The 19,288-nt window shown below is 38.3% G+C and overlaps 1 protein-coding gene across 2 annotated transcripts in view; it reads left to right on the top strand.

Annotated features, from left to right (window-relative positions):
- vps13d (vacuolar protein sorting 13 homolog D) overlaps positions 1-19,288 on the top strand; it is a 78,352-nt gene that overhangs the window by 6,538 nt on the left and 52,526 nt on the right. For both annotated transcript variants that reach the window (XM_053317039.1, XM_053317038.1), the window contains exons 5-20: positions 1,666-1,746; positions 2,023-2,139; positions 7,913-8,017; positions 8,496-8,666; positions 9,926-10,026; positions 10,319-10,487; positions 11,914-12,015; positions 12,287-12,479; positions 13,460-13,642; positions 13,764-13,894; positions 14,008-14,059; positions 15,045-15,224; positions 15,979-16,109; positions 16,184-16,316; positions 16,405-18,678; positions 18,768-18,919. In XM_053317039.1, coding sequence (XP_053173014.1) covers positions 1,666-1,746; positions 2,023-2,139; positions 7,913-8,017; positions 8,496-8,666; positions 9,926-10,026; positions 10,319-10,487; positions 11,914-12,015; positions 12,287-12,479; positions 13,460-13,642; positions 13,764-13,894; positions 14,008-14,059; positions 15,045-15,224; positions 15,979-16,109; positions 16,184-16,316; positions 16,405-18,678; positions 18,768-18,919 — 4,275 coding nt within the window. The remainder of the gene's footprint in view (positions 1-1,665; positions 1,747-2,022; positions 2,140-7,912; positions 8,018-8,495; positions 8,667-9,925; positions 10,027-10,318; positions 10,488-11,913; positions 12,016-12,286; positions 12,480-13,459; positions 13,643-13,763; positions 13,895-14,007; positions 14,060-15,044; positions 15,225-15,978; positions 16,110-16,183; positions 16,317-16,404; positions 18,679-18,767; positions 18,920-19,288) is intronic.

Genomic DNA, 19,288 nt, shown 5'->3' with positions numbered 1-19,288 from the left:
TCCTTAATTTGTATATAAAATAAACAAAATATGAAGAAAAATAAATAAATCAACTCAAATTCACTCAGTGTGCGCTGGTCCTTTACCTGCCTCCCTATAGAAATAAAATCCCCTGTGCCCCAACTGCCCGGTACCTTCAAAATAAAAGGCATGGCAGCTGTATTTATATAGTGCATTTTGTACACAGGGGCAACTCAGTGTGCTTTACATAAAAACAAACAATTGGAAACATTAAAACATACAATTTTAAAAAAGAAAACCCAATTTTAATAAAAAGAAAACAAAGTACAGAAAAATAGAAAGGGAGAAAGAAAACAAAGAGCTAGACTAAAATAGAGAATAAATGATGAGAGTAAAAAGTATGAACCACTACTCAAATGAATTAAAATCATACTAATATTATAATCAAACAGATAATCTTTCAAGAACAAACTGCTCCAACATAAAAAAGTGTTTTATTATTTCTGATTATAGGAATGATAATCTTTATTTGTACAGCAGCTTTCATACATGCAGCTCAAAGCACGTTAACAAAATAAAAGGCTGTTAAAAACATTAAATACAATAAAACTGTGTAAAAAAATCAAATGAATAGAATGAAATATTTCAGTGAGATTCAGTAAGATGATGATTTGAACAGTGTTCAGATGTTTCTGTTGAGCTGCATGTCAGACAAGTTGGTCCACAGATTTGATCTCAGCTGTTGGTTCATTAAGTGATGTTGTCTTCAATGCTGTAAGATAACATTAGAGAGACAGAGAGAAAGATAAAGAGGAAAGAAATTAGATAAAAAGAAGAGAAGCCCAACTGAATGTGATGTACTCTCTTTTGTTATTTTGGGCATTTTTTAAAATTGTCTAGTTAAAATATAACTTTTAAAAAAGCTATCACATTTAATTTGGTGAACACTGCTGACATACTGATAGTTGAAATGGCAGCAGAGAGCTCTGGTGTCATATTAAAAGACAGAAAACACTTAACTTTCTGCTCTAATTTTTTAATATTTGATCCACCTACAGTGTTTTAAAGTGGATTTATACTAATAATGACTCTCCACGATTCTCCAGATGAAATGTAATATTTAGAACAATAGTATTCCATTAGCTTTATTTAATATAAAAGTTATAATGTAAGATCATGCCACACTAGTTGATATGGTGGAAGGAAGGAAGGAAGGAAGGAAGGATGTAAGATCATGCCAAACTAGTTGATATGGTGTTAGGTAGGAAGGAAGGAAGGAAGGAAGGAAGGAAGGAAGGATGTAAGATCATGCCAAACTAGTTGATATGGTGTTTTATTGACTATTTACTGTTTTATTGGATTATTTGGTACAAAGTTTTTATGGTTACACCACTTAGACATGTTTACCATAATCCTCTAATATATTCTCTCTAAATGGATTAAAAGCAGAAATTTGATGCTGGGTCCACAAAAAAAGAATGTGCAAGTTATTCATATGTTTATTTTCACATTTGAACCTCTTTAAATTTGACTCATAAAAACCACATAGACACAGAACAAACCTCATTTACCTTTATACTGTATGTGCATGCATGCATGATGCTGCTGCTGCTGCTGCTGCTGCCGATGATGATGATGATGATGATGATGATGATGATGATGATGATGAGGATGATGATGATATGTGTGTTGTTGTCCCTCCAGAGTGAGTGTGAACAGAGAGGAGAGTCTTACTGGTACTCTGTCACTGCCTCAGTGGTTACCAGGATTGTGGAAAACATTGAGGTAAGCCATCCATCATGGCACCGCAGAGCTGGAACTATGTGTCATCTTAATTCAAAGATTTACAGGAGGATAAAATTAATCTTAATCCTTAATATTGGAAACAATACATATATTTTGTGTATATAGTTCCAATAATACACATCTGAATTTTAGTCTAACTCTACAATTTAACAGCAGCACAAATAAAGTGTAGCATAGAAAGTAGACAGCACATAACTGACTGGGTGTTATTGTACTCTTATTAACACATTTCACTTTTCTGGCTGTTTTGTGCAGCTGAATATCCAAGATGTGCACCTGAGATTTGAGGATGACTTCTCCAACCCAGAGAAGCCCTTTTCATTTGGTGTGTGTATCTACAATGTTTCTGCTCAGAACCCCTCCAAAGAGGCGGTAAGTACTCATTATTAAAGAATTAGCTGTGTGTGACATCACACCCCATGATTTCTCTTTCATATATTTTTTTAATTTATTTGAATTTCTTAAATGTATCAAGTTTCTCTTTGTAGGAAGGTACTCTTAACTAAACACAACTTCTCAGTGAGACATTTGTTCATCTTTTAAAGAGAAACTGTATTTAAAACCTTTATCTTGGTCTGATATGTTTGTTATTGTGTCTAACCAAGTTTCGCTGAAGGAGAAGTCTTATTCTGAAATCTTGCAACAGTTGAGTTAACATAGAAAAAGAACTAAATGATGTTTTACATGTTCCAACACAACAAACTCAGCATTCATCTCTCCAGCTCTGTCTGCTTTGTTTATTGATTTTTTAAAAATTTAAATAAAAAACAAATTAAATATAATAGTTCACATACTTTAACATTGTATATATGGTGGAGGTGTTTAGCTCAGTGGGTAGAGCACCCGCCTCATGTATTGAGGCTACAGTCCTCACTGCAGGCGACCCCGGTTCCTATCCTGCGTGTCATTGCCCTCTCTGCCTCCCACTTCCTGTCTCTCTCTACTAACCTGTACAATAAAGGCAAAAAGCCCCAAAAATATACTTAAAAAAAAACAAAAAAAACAAAAACATTGTATATATGGGCACACCTACTTCCACACATACACACATATGTTCATATTATACAATTTGCACATATTCATATACACACACATACGCACATACATTTATATTCACATTTATACTCCTGATTAACCATATAAGTACTAATATGTGTACAATAAATGCACATACAGTATGTACACCCGTACCTACACGTACATACACACATTTATACATATATATATAATATATATATATATAATCATTCTTCCTGGCTAAATAGATTTTAAGCACTCAACTCTCGCGAGATTTTAGAATGAGTCATCTCCTTGAACGAGATTTAGTTAGACACGGATCTAATCAGGTGAAAGGTAAAGAAGAACATTTCATTTCTCTGCATGATTATAATACCAAGCTGAGCCTGTCACTGGTTCAAAAGGATTACAAAGGATTACATTGCAGACTGTTTTGCGGCTGCTAGCTCAAACACTCTTGCTCAATAATGAACCAATTAAAAAAACTCTTGTCCCCATTAGTCACTTAGACACTAAAAGACGGGAAAATAGGTTCCAGATTAAACTTACATCACTCCTGTCTGGGTCAATATTTAGGAGGAGGAGTCCTGACTTGTTAAGCAGAGATATTTAGAGAGAGAAGACATGTTTTAGGATCACTTATTGAAAGATGCTTCTGACTACACAAAGGAAGAGAACAGAAACTAATGACAACATCACACTTTATTTTAAAATGAACAGGCAACTTAAAAACTGTTACATCATTAATCAAACTTTGATCACACTCATGCCTCATAAAGATAATGTGCATGAAAGTTTTCAGTCAGAGCTGGCTGGATGTCAGCTGCATAATGATGCTAACTCAGTCTTATTACAGAACCTCACATATTTTATCCATCAGCTGTTCTGATGATCCTTTACAGCAGGGGAGTCAAACTCATTCTAGTTAAAGGGTCACATACAGACCAATATGATCTCATGTAAAAAGATGAAGGGAAGGAAGGGAGGAAATAAGAAGGGAAGGGAGGAAAGACAGACAGAAGGAAGAAGGGAAGAAAGGTAGGAAGGACAGACAGAAGGAAGGACGGATGGACAGACGGACAAAGGGGAGGAAGGAAAAACAATGAAGAAAGGGAGGAAGGACAGATGGAAGGAAGGACGGATGGACAGACGGACAAAGGGGAGGAAGGAAAAACAGAATGAAGAAAGGGAGGAAGGACAGATGGAAGAAAGGTAGGGAGGAAGGACAGAAGGGAGGAAAGACAGATGAAAGAAAGGGAAGAAGGAAGGTAGGGAGGAAGGACATGGAAGGAAGAAAGGAAGGAAGGAACAAAGAAAGGAAAAAAGGAAGGTAGGAAGGACAGATGGAAGGAAGGAAAAGAACACCGGAAGGAAAGTGGGCCGGATTGCACCCCTCAGCGGGCCAGTTCTGGCCCACGGGCTGTATGTTTGCCACCCCTGCTTTAGAGGGTATTTCTTACTAAACTATATGTTTACCCTGTAAGAGGTGAGATATATTAACATTATTACTGAAATAGCTTCAGCTCATTGCAGTCATATAAACAACAACACCAAATAGATTAAAATGGTTTTTTTACGTTACTATAGAAACTAACGAGTCGGCCTGTCTTGGGGTGCAGATGTGTGCTGATGTATGTTTGTGTTCATGTTGTGAACCATGCTGACATTTTTGTTGATAATAAAATAGTAAGTAGACATTCTTAGTTTCTAATCATGATACTGTGTTTGTGTTCTCTCAGTGTTTCAACATCATGACTGCTGTCTTTTACATATTTACAGTCGTACCACTCTTTTCCTTTCTCAGTGTCTGTTTAGTCATTATTTATCTGATTTGTGATAAGTGGGTCAATGACTTATAAGGATTTTCAACAGGTCAATTTTAAAATAATAAAAATGGGAATATATAGCCTATTGCAGTAGTTCAAACATTAAGAATGTAAAGTACACATAAATTCATATTTAAATAGTAAATTAAGTGTTTTATGTGTTTTTTCATCTCAATGAATTAGAACTGACCTTTAAAAAAATCATGTGGTGCGACCGTGATCTATCTTAAAATAAATGAATTTCCTTAACATGCATTAACACTATTTGCATGTCTTTTGAGTTTTTGTAAATAATAATCTCATATTTATGTTCTATAATGTCACAGTTGCCTTCTTAAATGAATGGAAGACTTATTTTTCCTGTAAATTGCTTAAAAATGATTTAAAACATTTAAAAATACAATTCAGTTAAACATACTGTATCAGTGATTAATATTACTGCCACAGAAAAGTGATATTTTACTCTGAATTTAATACAGTTATTAGTATTATTGGTCGCACCACATGATGAGTGGTCGCACCACATGACAGAAAGACCTCATATCATTAAAAATCTATTGAAAGAAATAGAAAAATAATGACTTTAATGCAGAATAGAATTAAACCAGTGGTTTTATTACAATTTCACAGAATTTTTATAAACTCAAACATTTCATAAACATTTTTTAAAACAGAAGTGCAGCACGCCTTCATTGCTTTGTCATGAACAAACTTTTCATTTAACTTGACAATGGAATAAGTCTATTTCGATTATTGAATCATTTAGAACAGAAATATTTATTATCTAGTCATCATCAAGCTGACTTGATTTTATATATTGAATCTTTCTCTACTGTTTTCTTCATTAGTAGCTGAGACAGAAATGCAAAGCCATGCCATTAATCTATGGTGTATCACTTTGGACCATTGATATATTTTATCGACAAAAATATTGAGATACACCTCTTAATCATTGAATTCAGGTGTTTTATTCAGGTGTATGAAATCAAGCATCTAGCCATGTAGTCTGCATTTACACACATTTGTGAAAGAATGAATTGCTCTGAAGAGTTCAATGAATTCAAGCTTGGTATGTGTCCCTGCTATACATTTCACTGTCAACTGTAAATGGTATTATTAACAAGTGGATATTTAAGAACAACAGACACTCAGCCACGAAGTGGCAGACCACATCTAGTTCATCACAAAGATGGGGTTGAGATTATGAGCCAGGCCTTCTCATCCAACATCACTGTCTGATCTCAGCAATGCTCTTCTGAATGAATGGACAAAAATTCCCACAGCCACTCTCCATAATCTTGTGGAAAGCCTTCCAGAAGAGTAGAAGCTGTAATAGTTACAGATCTCTATATTAATTCCTGTGGATTTAAAAAGGGATATCATGAATGCTCATGTAGGTGTCATGGACACATGGCCCAATACTTACTCTCTCTCTACAGTGTAGATGAACCTGCATACAAAAACTGCAATCCATCCAGGTAATGAAAAACATACCAGAGTGATATGTACTTCATGGTGCTTTATTTTTAGCTTTCATTTTTACAATTTTTACCTTTCTCTTCTAGCAGGGTACACCGCTCTTACTGCAGGGTCAGAATTAACACACTGCCAATGGCAAGCAGTTTTTACCTTGCATGGGAGTGTGATCTGGTAAAATAGATTATAACAGTTAGAAATAAATAATGCTTTACAAATAAATGCATAATTGCCAAAGTGACATTGCATTTTTCTGATATTATACAAAAATTAAACGTAAACTGTTGCTTCTGAAATCTTAGAAAAAATGACTCAAATTGCATACAAATATATTCCAAATAATACTAAAATAAAGGAATTAATGTAAATAAATTATTCACTGAATAAGTTTCTAATATTGGACATATCTGTCATTAAAAAGACTCTGCAATGGTCGCACCACATGATATTTGGTCGCAAATGATATTTTCAAGTTCAATCAAAATTTACAGGCACAGAATTGACCACCTAAACAAAACAAGCTAGCTTGCCACAAAAAGGTCATTATGAAATTTAAAATCAAAACATATATTTGTAGAAATAACGTCATATTTATTGTTTTCTTGAGGTCATACCACATGATATCAAAATATGGCAACTAGATACCAGCCATTAAAAAGCTTCATTTTTTCCATATTTTAGAAAGGGGTACAAATCTGCTTGTTGTATCCATGGGTCCTTGGCAAACTAGTGTATGATGCAGCATCCTGCCTTTGAATGATTTTCATCATAAAAGTCCCAGAGTGGTTGTTTCTTGATGGTCGCACCACATGATATTTCATCAAATCATCATCGTCAGACAAAGTTTGGCATGGAAAAATAAATACAAATGGTTTGTAATTTTGTACAGTACTATAAAACACTCTGGAAAACATGCCAAAAAGGGCAGAACATACATTTGAATAGATTTGGAGTAATTTCAAATAAGTTTTCATAACAGCAGTCATGGCCAGACAGTCGCACCACATGATATTTTATCACTTTAAATAAAAGAAAAAATACTAATAACTTGTGTTTTTGAAAACTTAAAGTGAATACATATGTAGGAAAGCCACTACATATATATGGTATTTATTTATCCATTTAAACCTTTTTCTAAATGTATAAAATGCAGTCGGACTGCAAATGTAGGCGTCACGTCATTGACCCAAGTATCATTTCTTTTTGTTAACAATCATGTTAAATTGGTTGAAACTGTACAGAGAGGAAAATGTTGATTGATTGATTAGACCAGTGATTTCAGGTGAGGTAATCTAACATCCATTTATCCAAATCCATTTATGCTGATCATGTATTTAATGTAATATACAGGGCTCAGGTTCTGTTATATTCTTATGTACAGTTGGTGAGTTGTTTTTTGTTCTTGCTGTTGTCACAAAGTACTGCTCATGGGTTAATGTTGGACTGTAAATAATAAAGAGTATAGTGTAGAGCCCTGAGATAATGATAATGATTTGACACTATAGAAATAAGATAGACTTGACATGACTGTAACCAGATTACTTACTCTTCAGATTTCTCAGAGTAACCTGGTTACTAAAGTCTATGTAAGTGCAGTCAGTGACTTTGGAGTCTTCTGGACCTCTTCTAACTAAGATTTAGGATCTACTTTAAGCACTAAAATGTTTTGTGAATTATTGTTAGTGTTAACGTCAGGACTTCCTGATGCCTCAGAGACCAAATGATAATATTTCTCTCTGCCAGTGAATTGATATCCATAGTTAATTCAGTACTTCTACTTCTGGATTCGAGCTTAACAAGTGTTCCCTTTCTCTTTCTATTTGCAGGTCCAGAAGCTCCTCCGGCAGAAGCAGCTGGAGATCGAAGACTTCAGCGTCTACTGGGACACAGAGTGTGAAATGCTGGGAAAACTCCCTGTAAATCAGATCCAGGTGAGACATTCAGACAGTCAGCAGCAAGTAGACCTTAATTCTTAACTGCATTTTAAGGTTGATCCTATGTTATACCTAACCATGCTGATGCAGTACAAACACTAAGATAGAGACATTTGTGCACAATGCTGGATGAACCGACTCTATGAAGGGAATGCATTTACACATGTGACTTATATCAGGTCAGTTAGAGCGTCATAATGTTGGTTTAGGGTTAGGGTTTAGGGTTTAGGGTTTAGGGTTTAGGGTTTAGGGTTTAGGGTTTAGGTTTAGAGTTAGGGTTTAGGGTTTAGGGTTTAGGTTTAGAGTTAGGGTTTAGGGTTTAGGTTTAGGGTTTAGGGTTTAGGTTTAGAGTTAGGGTTTAGGGTTTAGGGTTTAGGGTTTAGGGTTAGGGTTAGGGTTTAGGGTTTAGGGTTTAGGGTTAGGGTTTAGGTTCCATGTGTGAGTTTGTTTGTTTGTTTGTTTTGTGAACGTGCAGGAGGCAATGACCCAGTGTATGCAGAGCCGGGAGCATCAGTACATCTTTGAACCAGTGTGTGCCTCTGTACTGCTCAGAAGAAACGCCTCCAAGGAGCCCCTGAGGTCCCGACACACACCCCGCATCGAAGGCCAAGTTCAGCTGGAACCCATGTCCTTACGCCTGTCACAGGTCTGTACGGACACCTGAACGCACCTCCATGTACAGTGTTTGGTGTGAAGGTAAAGGGATGGATTCCCATAGCTAGTTTCATTTTAGATTGCTTCTAAATTTGCATCTGGATCTGTCAACAACTCACTGGTCATGTGATTCTCTGTCATTTTGGATTATGTCTGAAACCGTAACTTTCAACTTTATTTAAATCTTTACCAATTTCAACATATAAAAGTCTGGATTGAGCTGCACTAAATTTGTCCTTTTTATCTGGATACTCCTTCATGTGTGTTCTACATTTTCAGATTTGTGTCACCAGGTTTCATTTTACAGAAATGCTCATAAATCAAATTTAAACAAATGTGTTGCACGTGATTAGATGCAACTATGCAGTTCTAGGACATTCCTTATTTAGGAGTTTTAAAATATTTTTTACTTTAGATGGATCATAATGTGTGTGAGGTTTATGAGTGAGTTCAAAAAATTATCAGAAACAGAAGGTTGAAGAGAATTCATTCTTGTTGCAACACATTTTTGTTTGTGTGAAAAGACTTTACTTCACTACAACTAATGGTCAGTTATAAAGTGAGTCACTCTCTTGTTATTTTTTAATTAGCATAATCAGGTAACAGTCAAGTATTTGTTCAAATTCTACCAAAACAGAGTCACAGACTGGAGATGAAATGTTGTAAAAAGTTGTAAGATATTTCAAATTGAGGAAGTGGTGACAAATATTTTAGTATAATATTTACTGAAGCGTGTTCTAAATTGTCAAATGCACCATCAAAGTTTTAGAAAATATCAGTAAAGATGTCATTGTCGAACATGATTTCTCTTTCAGCTTTTTTATCTGTTTAGTTTGAAATTTTGGTGAATATTTAAACTACAACTGCAATATTTCTATTCGCCTGACTTCCCCTGCTGTGACTGTGTGTTAAAGGCCACTTCACCCTTTCCAAATGCACTATTACACACTGATCACCAGAAACTAAATTGTAATAGTAAAGTATTACAGGTCATTAGGCTATTCATATATCTCACTGACTTCAGTACTTCAATTTTTTCGATGTAGAATTCAGGCAATGTTTAGTGTCCATTAGTGTCAACAACAGCTGTCTCCAGAGGGAGGCAATAAAAGTGACCCTGACATATTGTGGTTCAGCAGTCTCAACACAGGTCACTGGCTCCAAACCAGCTCGACACAAGCAGAGCATTCAAGCAGAACAGTAATTCATTATGTGTGTGTGCGTGTGTGCGTGTGTGTGTGTGTGACTCAGGTCCAGTACGAGCAGATCACCGCCTTCCTCAAAGAGCTGGACCGCCGGGAGAGGGAGATGCTTTACCGAAAGTGGAGACCCAAAGTCCCTGTTACTGGGAAGTAAGTTCAGACATACAGGATCATTCATGTTTACTGTACTATAGTTTAATCCAACATTATACTCTGCAAGATCAAATATGAGGTCAAATCATCACAGTCACGATCAATAATGATAATATTACTCTATGGTTAATTTCATGGAGTTGCATGAGTCACTGAAGTGAAAGTAAAAGTCAGGTTGCACCCATAATATTTAATATTCTATCAGTCACCCCTACATCATTCCACCTTCATATCTCATGTGTTAAAACTAGATTAGATATAAGTCTGTAACATTGTTTTTTTCCCCCAGCTGCAGAAAGTGGTGGATGTTTGCCATTGAGGCCAATCTAAATGAGATCAGGGAGCAGCGGCGGCGGGGCAGCTGGGATTTTGCCTTGCAGCGAGCACGAGATGCCCAGACCTACACCAGCCTGTACTTCAGAACTCTCAAAGGAGTCCCACTGAGTCCTCAGGAGGAGGTACTACACTTTATGGCCATGTCATGAAACAATTGCAGGCGTCTCATTCATTTGAATAGAGACAGGGTTAGGGTTGTAGGTAGAGGTGCCAACACAGAGGGCTAGGGCTGGACGATTAATTGAATTTTAATCGCGATATCCATTTTGGCCTCCCGCGATTATAAAAACGTAATAATCGACATAAAACGATTATTGTTCTGCCCGGCGCGGCGCACCTGTGACATATATCCAGCGCCCCCCTCTTTCCCAGCAAGTTCTGTGTCCCGCCCCTTATGTTAGACCCGACTGGGAAATCTTCAGTGACATCTCACACGCGCTGCACTGAGAGTCACACACACGCGTGCGCTGCATTGATAGTCACACACGCGCCCGCAGTCACACTCTAGCGCGCGCTCTTGGTCGTTCGCTCCAGATTCCGGGAGATTATGTCTCATTTGGGGGCGTCAGGGAACCGCTATCAATAGAGAGTTGGGATGTATGGATTACATAATATATTAATTTCTGTGTGGTGGGATCGATCACTTCTCAGCCTGAGAAATGACAGGTGTGGCGTGAGAGCGTGTGAACTGCTTGACACAGTGCACACCATCATGGTGTCACCATGGCAACACGACCAATTTGTTTAATAAGCTCGGCAGCCAGGAGATTTTTGTTTTGGTAGGTTTTGGCTATTTATTTTTATTTATCGTTTTTACATATTGCTATTATTATTTCCATTTATCATTATATATATTTTTCTTGATTTTAATTTATTTCTGGTTGTGCTGTTCAAATATATTTCAAGTTGAGTTCTGGTGGTTCAATAAATGCTTATGTTTACACATCTATGAATAATCGTGTTTTATAATCGCAATTTCAATATCGATCAAAATAATCATGATTATGATTTTTGCCATAATCGTCCAGCCCTACAGAGAGCAGCAGCAAATAAACCACTACCCATTACTCAGCAATAAAATTCAACCAGGCTCATCAAGGCAACGTGCTGGCCAATCACTTAAATGCAAGCTCATATTCCTGATGGTCTATGTTGTTTTGTTTTGTTTTTTTTAACAGGAACCTTGTGATTTTTGAAATGAAAGATAACATATTTGGTGCTGTGACTTTCCAGAGATGTATGTCTGTTGTCATCTGATAATCCTTTAAATGCAATAATCTGTTACTCCAGCTGGACTTTCAGGACTAATGCAGCCCCCTGCGTCTTTATAATACAGGACAAAGATACCAAACGCTCTCTGGTTCCAGCTTCTCAAATTTAAAAAAAACTGTGTCAACATTTATTTATTTTTTATAACTTTTGACATTTTATTGACTAAGTAATTCAATGAGGAAATATTCTCAATGTGCTTTTAAGATAATAAAGCAATAATAAATAAAGCAAACACATATTACTGAACTGTTCTTCAAATGTGTCTTTGTCAACTAGTGCGAACTGGAGCGAGTGGAAGAGGAGCAAACGTTGGAAGAGGTGCAGAGTCTGAGAGAAATCGTCCACGACTGGTTCCGAAAGCAGGAAGAGATTGCAGAGGTGAGAGCAGATCACTCATACAAGTGCTCAACACTTTTTAAAACCAAATTTTCCAAACAAAGATTCAACACCTGCACACTGTCAGCACTTGGGGTAAATTCATCAAGCAGCTAAGTTTTGGTCCAGAGACTTTCATCAGGCGTTTTAAAAGAGAAGTTTCAACAGCTTGTGATCTGTGTTGGTCCCAAAGAAACAGAAACCAGGAGGAAGAATTCAATTGTAAAATTTCACTGATCTCCTAAATGTGTTCTCTCTCTGTCTCCTCTGCTAGTATGTGCGAGAGCCCAGCAGTGACCCACCACCCTGTTCACCCACCACGTCCATCCCCAAGAGTGGGAGCTCTGGAATGATCCAGTACTTGCAGTCTTGGTTCCCAGGCTGGGGTGGCTGGTATGGAGATTCCCAGGACCCAGATAGGGTCCCAGAGGAGCTCCTTCCCAGTCCATCCTCCTGGGATATTCTGGGTGAGAGAGTCTGTCCTGACTCCCGTTTGGACATTTAGCATCTGTCCTCATGCTGAGTTTGGTTCCTTTGTAAGGAACTAAATGATTGGTTTTATGTGGATTGCATATTTTAAATGAGCTCATTCTTAAAATGGGTGAAATAAGACACAGCTATAATAAATGATGTGAAATATCTAGAAATGTGTTGTATTAAGCCAGACCCCCCCAAACCCATCTATTCAGTCATTACCAAATCTTATACATTGACTGAGTCATCCCCCTTGATCAGGCAAACTGAATTTTGTAAGAATCCATGCAGCCGATTATGATATATAAACTTTTCACATTTGTGGTGTCTCTTAGTGGCAGGATATCTCAGGACTTCACAGAAAAGCTCGGACCTAGCATTCAAACACATGCACCAAGTTTGACACAATAGCTTAAGCTAGTTTGGACTTGTGAGCATTTATGTAAAATTGAACCTAAAGACACAGGTTTAAAAATATGTAATTTCAAAACGGTATGGAATATCAAAAATCTGAAAAGGTTCTTTTTTCGACTTGGTCCAGATATGCCATGTGCCAAATTTGATGCCTGTTGCTCAAAATTTGTAGGAGTAGCTCAAATTTAAAATGGAAAAAATAAAATCTATCTTGTCACAAATTGGTTTGGCTTTATATGGATAGATTTATCTGGACCCACAGAATCCAGGAATTCCACAATTTAGTTTGTGAGACATAAGGTTCAGAAGTTATAGGCCAAAACATAAAGTTTGTTGTTTTAGTGCCACCATCTGGCCAATCTGTGTAATTTTTTATCTGTTCAGTCAGTGAGAAATATAACATCTGCAAAGTTCAGGAATTGGACCTCTTACTGTTTCTGAGACTTTTAGGGCACAAGAAGACACATTTTTTTAATACAATATAATATTATAACAGATACACAATATACAATATAACAAATACAATGACTGCTGACCCTGATGATGTACACTTCTCCAGCAGAGACAGAAGACTTGTTCGACCCGTTGGAGGACTCTCACACTCTCAACACGTTCACCAGGCGAGATCACCTATTCGCCCGGCTGGAGTTCTTACTGGAGAAGGGCGGAGTCACTCTCTTCCACCAGGATCGGAGGGGAGACACAGTACATGAGAGTGGGGTCATCCAGCTGGAATTTTCAGGTATGTAAGAGCCACCAATATGTAATTGTGGTCCAACTGCCCCCCAATTTTAAATTCTATTATACTGCAGGAGAGTAGTAGTACTATTGCCTTGATTGAGTTGTCTTTGACTGTTCCACAGGGGTGAAGGTGATTTTGGAGTCTCTACCTCGTTCCGAGTCCTCCCTGCTGTCTGTTAAGCTTGGTGGTTTGTTCCTCAGAGATTTGACCACTCAAGGCACCATCTTCCCTGTTCTGGTATCTCCCAAAACGGTAAGCAGTAATAGAAGGAGTGCAGGCAGTGTTCCAGCCCCTGAAGTATATGATATATGCCAATAGTTTCTGCTGTATGTTGTCATGCTGATCAAGTCTTACATCAATTGTAGGACAAAGTTGTTGTTACCACTCATCAAGCGTCTGGGCAGTCCGGTAACTCTGGTAAGGTTTCTGTTTTGTTTTTTTAAATTATATTTATATATTGAGTTATTTGATTATATCTGCTTGATTGAAACAGTAGTAAATTATATTTTCTCTGATATTATAAGCACCTTAGAGCCATTACAGTATATAACTGGGTACAGAGTATTTCTAATCAGATAGCAGTTGTGATATCGGTATTTTAATTGACAGTATGCTTGTGCTTACTACTTTTTCATAGCTATAAATATGTTTCATTTCTAAAAGATACTCAACACTATTACTGTTGCTTTTTCATCACAACATCTACATTTATAAGAAATAGTAAATTCCTTATGTTTCAAAACCCCTGCATAGCAGCTGCTCCACACTAAATTCCTTTATCAGCCTGCAGTGTATTAGTGCCTTTGGATATCATGTGTCATGTGAAAACATTAGATTTCTAAACTGTCCACAAAATAAAAGGTGTTCATCCTTTTTATAGTTCAATAATAGCACATAACATTGAGGACTGGAGTGGTGAGCAGAATTAAGGGTGCAAAACAGGGCATGCCCCCCTTTTTCCATCACCCTTATTGATTTCCATCACAGTCAGGTCTGCAGTGTTTTTAAGGCAAGTTAGCTGTTAGGTTTGTAAGTTTGTCACCCACCACATTGTTTTCCTGCGTGTAAAAAGGCTATTGGTTTGAGTGATAATGTGGTTCAAACCACGGGCTCATATAGGAGGCAGGACAGTATATTTGTTGTTTGTAATGATAATTCCAGGCTCTTTCTCTTGTTTAGAGTCTATCTGTTGAATATCTCTGTACTGTATATGCAACATGTTGTACCTTCTGTCAAAAATAACTAAAAATATAAGTACCTTTTTCAGTTGCCTACATGTTCATGTTGGGGAATAATTATCTTTTTAGGCAGCACAAGTGCAAATGCACAATATTCCATCAGGTGTCGCTGAAATGTTTGTCTCATAATGAAAACCCTCTTTGTGTTCTTTTTGTGTTGTCAGGATCCACTGCAGAGAGTTTGTCACCACCAGTGTTTGAAATGATTTATGAGCGTAACCCTGTGAGGTGTAAATTTGAGAGAAGACTGGAAGTGAACACGAGTCCACTGAACATCATCTATAATCCACAAGCAATCAAAAAAGTGACAGAATTCTTCTATAAAGGAAGAGTTCACACCTCAGGTAAGTCAGGAGAAAAAATGCTATAGCATTTTGTCCTTGTTGGTGTCATTTCTACAAATAAATAAAACAGATAAAGTAAGGACTTAATAAGAAACAGCAGTGATAAAGAACAGCATGCTACACGATGATTGCCTCAGGCTTAGTTCCTGTTGAATGCAGCCTAGAACTGAGTGGTCCTTAGTGGTCCTTAGTGGTCCTAAATTCAGTGATGGAAAAATTAGCCAGGTAAAACGATCACATCTAGGGATTTTCCCTTGTCTTTTAATGATCATCACATGTATTTATGCATATAGGAAACAAACTACAAATGTATTCGTTATATATATTCTGTGAGCTAAATAAAAACAAAAGTCCAAATCCAAGTCGTTAAGTTTATAGTCAGTCAAAAGTAGAATCAAGCAGAAGCAAATCATATTAAATAGATCAAAAGACACAAATAAAATGTTACGCCACAAAATAATGGTAATAAATGTAATAATGAGTGTAAATCATGGGCTGGAAATGTATACATTCAGTTAGCGATATGTGTGCATGAATTAATAAACTGTAGAAATGGATTAATAGACTGTCCAACTAAATTAAATCAAACACTTGTCAAACTATTTCCAAGCTCAGCAATGAACTTCATCAAGTATTGATATAATATAGACTTCAAGTATTACATATATTTATCATGTAACCTTGATCGTTCATAATTGCATCAGAAGACCCTTGTAGATTTTTGGGATTTTTAACATTTTTATTTCTTTCCTAGGTTTTGGATATCAGTCAGAGTTAGAGTTGAGGGTGGCAGAGGCTGCCAGGAGGCAGTACAACAAACTGAAAATGCAGACCAAGGCAGAGATCCGACAAACTATTGATCAGCTTCTCGTGGGAGAATTTATTGTAAGAGATTCATTGGATAATGACACAAACAAATGGTAGTTGAATTATTTCTAAATACTGTCTCACTTCTGTAGGAAAACAGCAAGCGTTGGACCATGAAACTGGACATCTGTGCACCCCAGGTGATCTTTCCTGATGACTTCCAGTCAGGAGACCCAATGTTAGTTGTCATTGATTTAGGCAGGATTCTTCTCACAAACTCTCAAGGTAATATCATTTAGTATTTCACCTAAAATAATGTGAGAATACCCAAATAACTTGTCCATTACTCATCTCATATATGTTTTATTTGAAGATGACAGTAAGGCCAGCTCAAAAGTCACTCAACCTGAAAGGGAAGACATGAGTGATGATGAGTACCAGACACCACTTGCCACTCCGCCAGATTCTCCACCTCCTGAGCTAGACCTGCCTTCGAAAGAACGGCTCAAAAGCCATGAACTTCCCAGCCTCAGATCCCCTGAAAGTACAGAGGCCTACAGGAAAAAGCTTTATGAAAAATACTCCTTGTCTTTTAAGGACCTACAGATAATGGTTGGTCGCTATAAGGACAACTGGAAACATCTTCAAGAGAGTGAAGTTGGGCCTACGCATGTGGTGGAGAAGTTTAATGTGCTGCTGCAACTAGAGCAAAGACTGCGTTACACATCAGACCCCCAACTCCCTGGGGCTGTGCTGTCAGGAACACTACCAGACCTCAAGGTTCATATCAACCTTGAGAAGATGACTGCCCTGAGGAGTTGTCTAGCAAGGCTAAGCAGTCCAGATGTGAGTGAAGGAGACAAAAGCCTAGGGAAAGACGCAAATATAAGGTCTCCTGACCCTCTTACCCTCCGCCATGACAAGATCTTTCAAAGGGAGGACAGCTCTTGGAAGCTGCAAGGTTCAGCCAAGAACCTGACACAGAGCGTGATGACTTTAGAGCAGCACACACGTGAAGTCCTGGTGGAATCCCGTCTACTGTTAGCTGAATTCAACATTAACTACATGCAACTCGGCGTGGAGAGTGATGGCCGCTACATATCTGTTCTCAAGGTATTTGGCACAAATGCTCATTTTGTCAAGCGGCCTTATGATGCTGAAGTCTCGCTGACCGTCCATGGTCTTCTGCTGGTGGACACCTTGCAGACTTATGGCTCAGACTTCGACCTCCTCGTGGCCTCTCATAAACATCTTAGTTTTGACATACCCACGGGCAGCCTCCGAGAGAGCCAGCCATCTTCCCCTGTGTCACCTGAAGGCAGATCTCCTGAGCATCAGGGCCACCATACTGAGTCATACACTGGTATGCCAATGGATAGATTATCTCCCCTCAGTTCCTATCTTAAAGACCAGGAGGCCCTAATTAAGCTTGAGTACCAGTTTGTGAGCTCAGATTGCCCCTCTATGAACCTGGACAGCTCCCTTCAGGTTACAAGCATGCAGGTCAATAATCTGGACATTATTCTCAACCCTGAGACCATGGTGGAGCTACTCAAGTTCCTCCAGAAGTCTTTCCCCAAAGAAGAAAGCACCTGGGCATCGTCAGCGCAACAACATACAACTCAGCCTGACAGTGAGGAGGACGGAGAGACATATCAGGCCACTTACGATCAGAACAAAGAGCTAACTGTGGAGATCCACCGCCTTAACCTGCTTCTTCTTCGGACTGTGTCCACTGGCACTGTCCTGGGCGCTGAGAAGAAAGGGTTGAAGATTGCCACTGCCAGTATCACTGGCACCAAGGTCAATGTGTCCATGGGCAGTCGGTTGGACATCAATGGATCACTCGGAGCTATGCAGTTGGTGGACTTGACCCAGGAAGGAGGCCGAAGCCAGTTTGTGGTCAGCATTGGAAATGTAGAGGACAGCTCCTCAACTCTTCGAGGATTGACATTCCTTTCTGACACAGGGGATTCTCCCTCAGAAGCTTTAAATTTCCGCCTTTTGGAGAAGACACAGGGGGAGTGTTCCTTGAAACTACAAATGGCATCCTTGCACTACAACCACTCAGCCAAATTCCTGAAGGAACTGAGTCTGTCTGCCAATGAGGTAGAAGACAATTTCCGCTCCATGTTGAAAAGTGCTGCCACCAAAGTGTCAACAGTTCTAGCCACCAAGACTGCAGAATACAGTGGTATGGTTTCACTCTTTGAAACTCCCTCACGCAGAAATCGAACCCAGAGTCAGAGCTGGGCTTATACATTTGAGGATGAAGAGGACATTCCCATGGAGGAACCCGAATCCACATTAGACACATTCTTGGTGAAGCTGACTCTTGATATTAGCATTGAGTCACCAGTTGTGTCCATCCCACGTAAACCCGGACACCCTGAGCTATTGGTGGGACATTTGGGGAGCATAAAAATCCACAATTTTGATACTGGGCAAGACTCTGAAGGAGAGAGGCTGCAGGTCTTGGTAAAGGATATCCGGCTGTATTCACTCAACTTGAGCCATTTGGTTTTGAAGAAGGCACCTAAAGGGGATAACGCTGGAAACATGTCACCATCCCACAATGGGAGCATCAATCAGGATGAACCGCAGTTAACACGTCATGACTTTTTTGAATCCCTCAGCCGCGGAAAAGGTGAGAATTTTACAGATTTTAAAGATTAAGGACTTTTCACTAGATGGATAGCTGCTAAGCAAGTTCACATGATTTCTTTTCTTCATCAGCCTTCCATATACTGAAAGACACCACCATACAGTTCACCCTGGAGAAAGTTCCCATTGATGAAGACAATCAGTTTATCTTCCTCACCACCGAGGAGACCTGCAAGAGCACAGGCCTACTGAGAATTGAGGGAAAATTCGTCAACCCTGTTCAGGTATACACTCTCTCAGTACTATAAATTCTCACATATAAGCCAGTATTCAAATGATGGCTATGTCTCAATTACTATCAGTAGTTTTATTATGTGACTTATGCATAGAATTAGTGGCCAGCTTGAACAAATAAAGACCAGTCCCCAAAGAATTGCTTTTGCTGTAATGACCCACAAGGTAAAGTACGAAAACAACATGGTTGAGTCACACTCACCATTCTTCTGAACAGAAGTACCATCCTTACTAATTAATTCTACTTTTTCTGCTTTCCTGTTCTTTCTATTGCTGTTAATGTTACAGATGGTGAGGATTAATGCTTCTTGCAAATATTTGGTATAAAAACAGGTACTAGGAATGAAATAAATTCCACC

The sequence above is a fragment of the Scomber japonicus genome, chromosome 4 (genome assembly GCF_027409825.1).
Source record: "Scomber japonicus isolate fScoJap1 chromosome 4, fScoJap1.pri, whole genome shotgun sequence".
In the NCBI taxonomy this organism is placed as follows: domain Eukaryota; kingdom Metazoa; phylum Chordata; class Actinopteri; order Scombriformes; family Scombridae; genus Scomber; species Scomber japonicus.
Note: the sequence above shows the minus strand (reverse complement) of the source record. Positions and strands in the feature narration are given on the sequence as shown.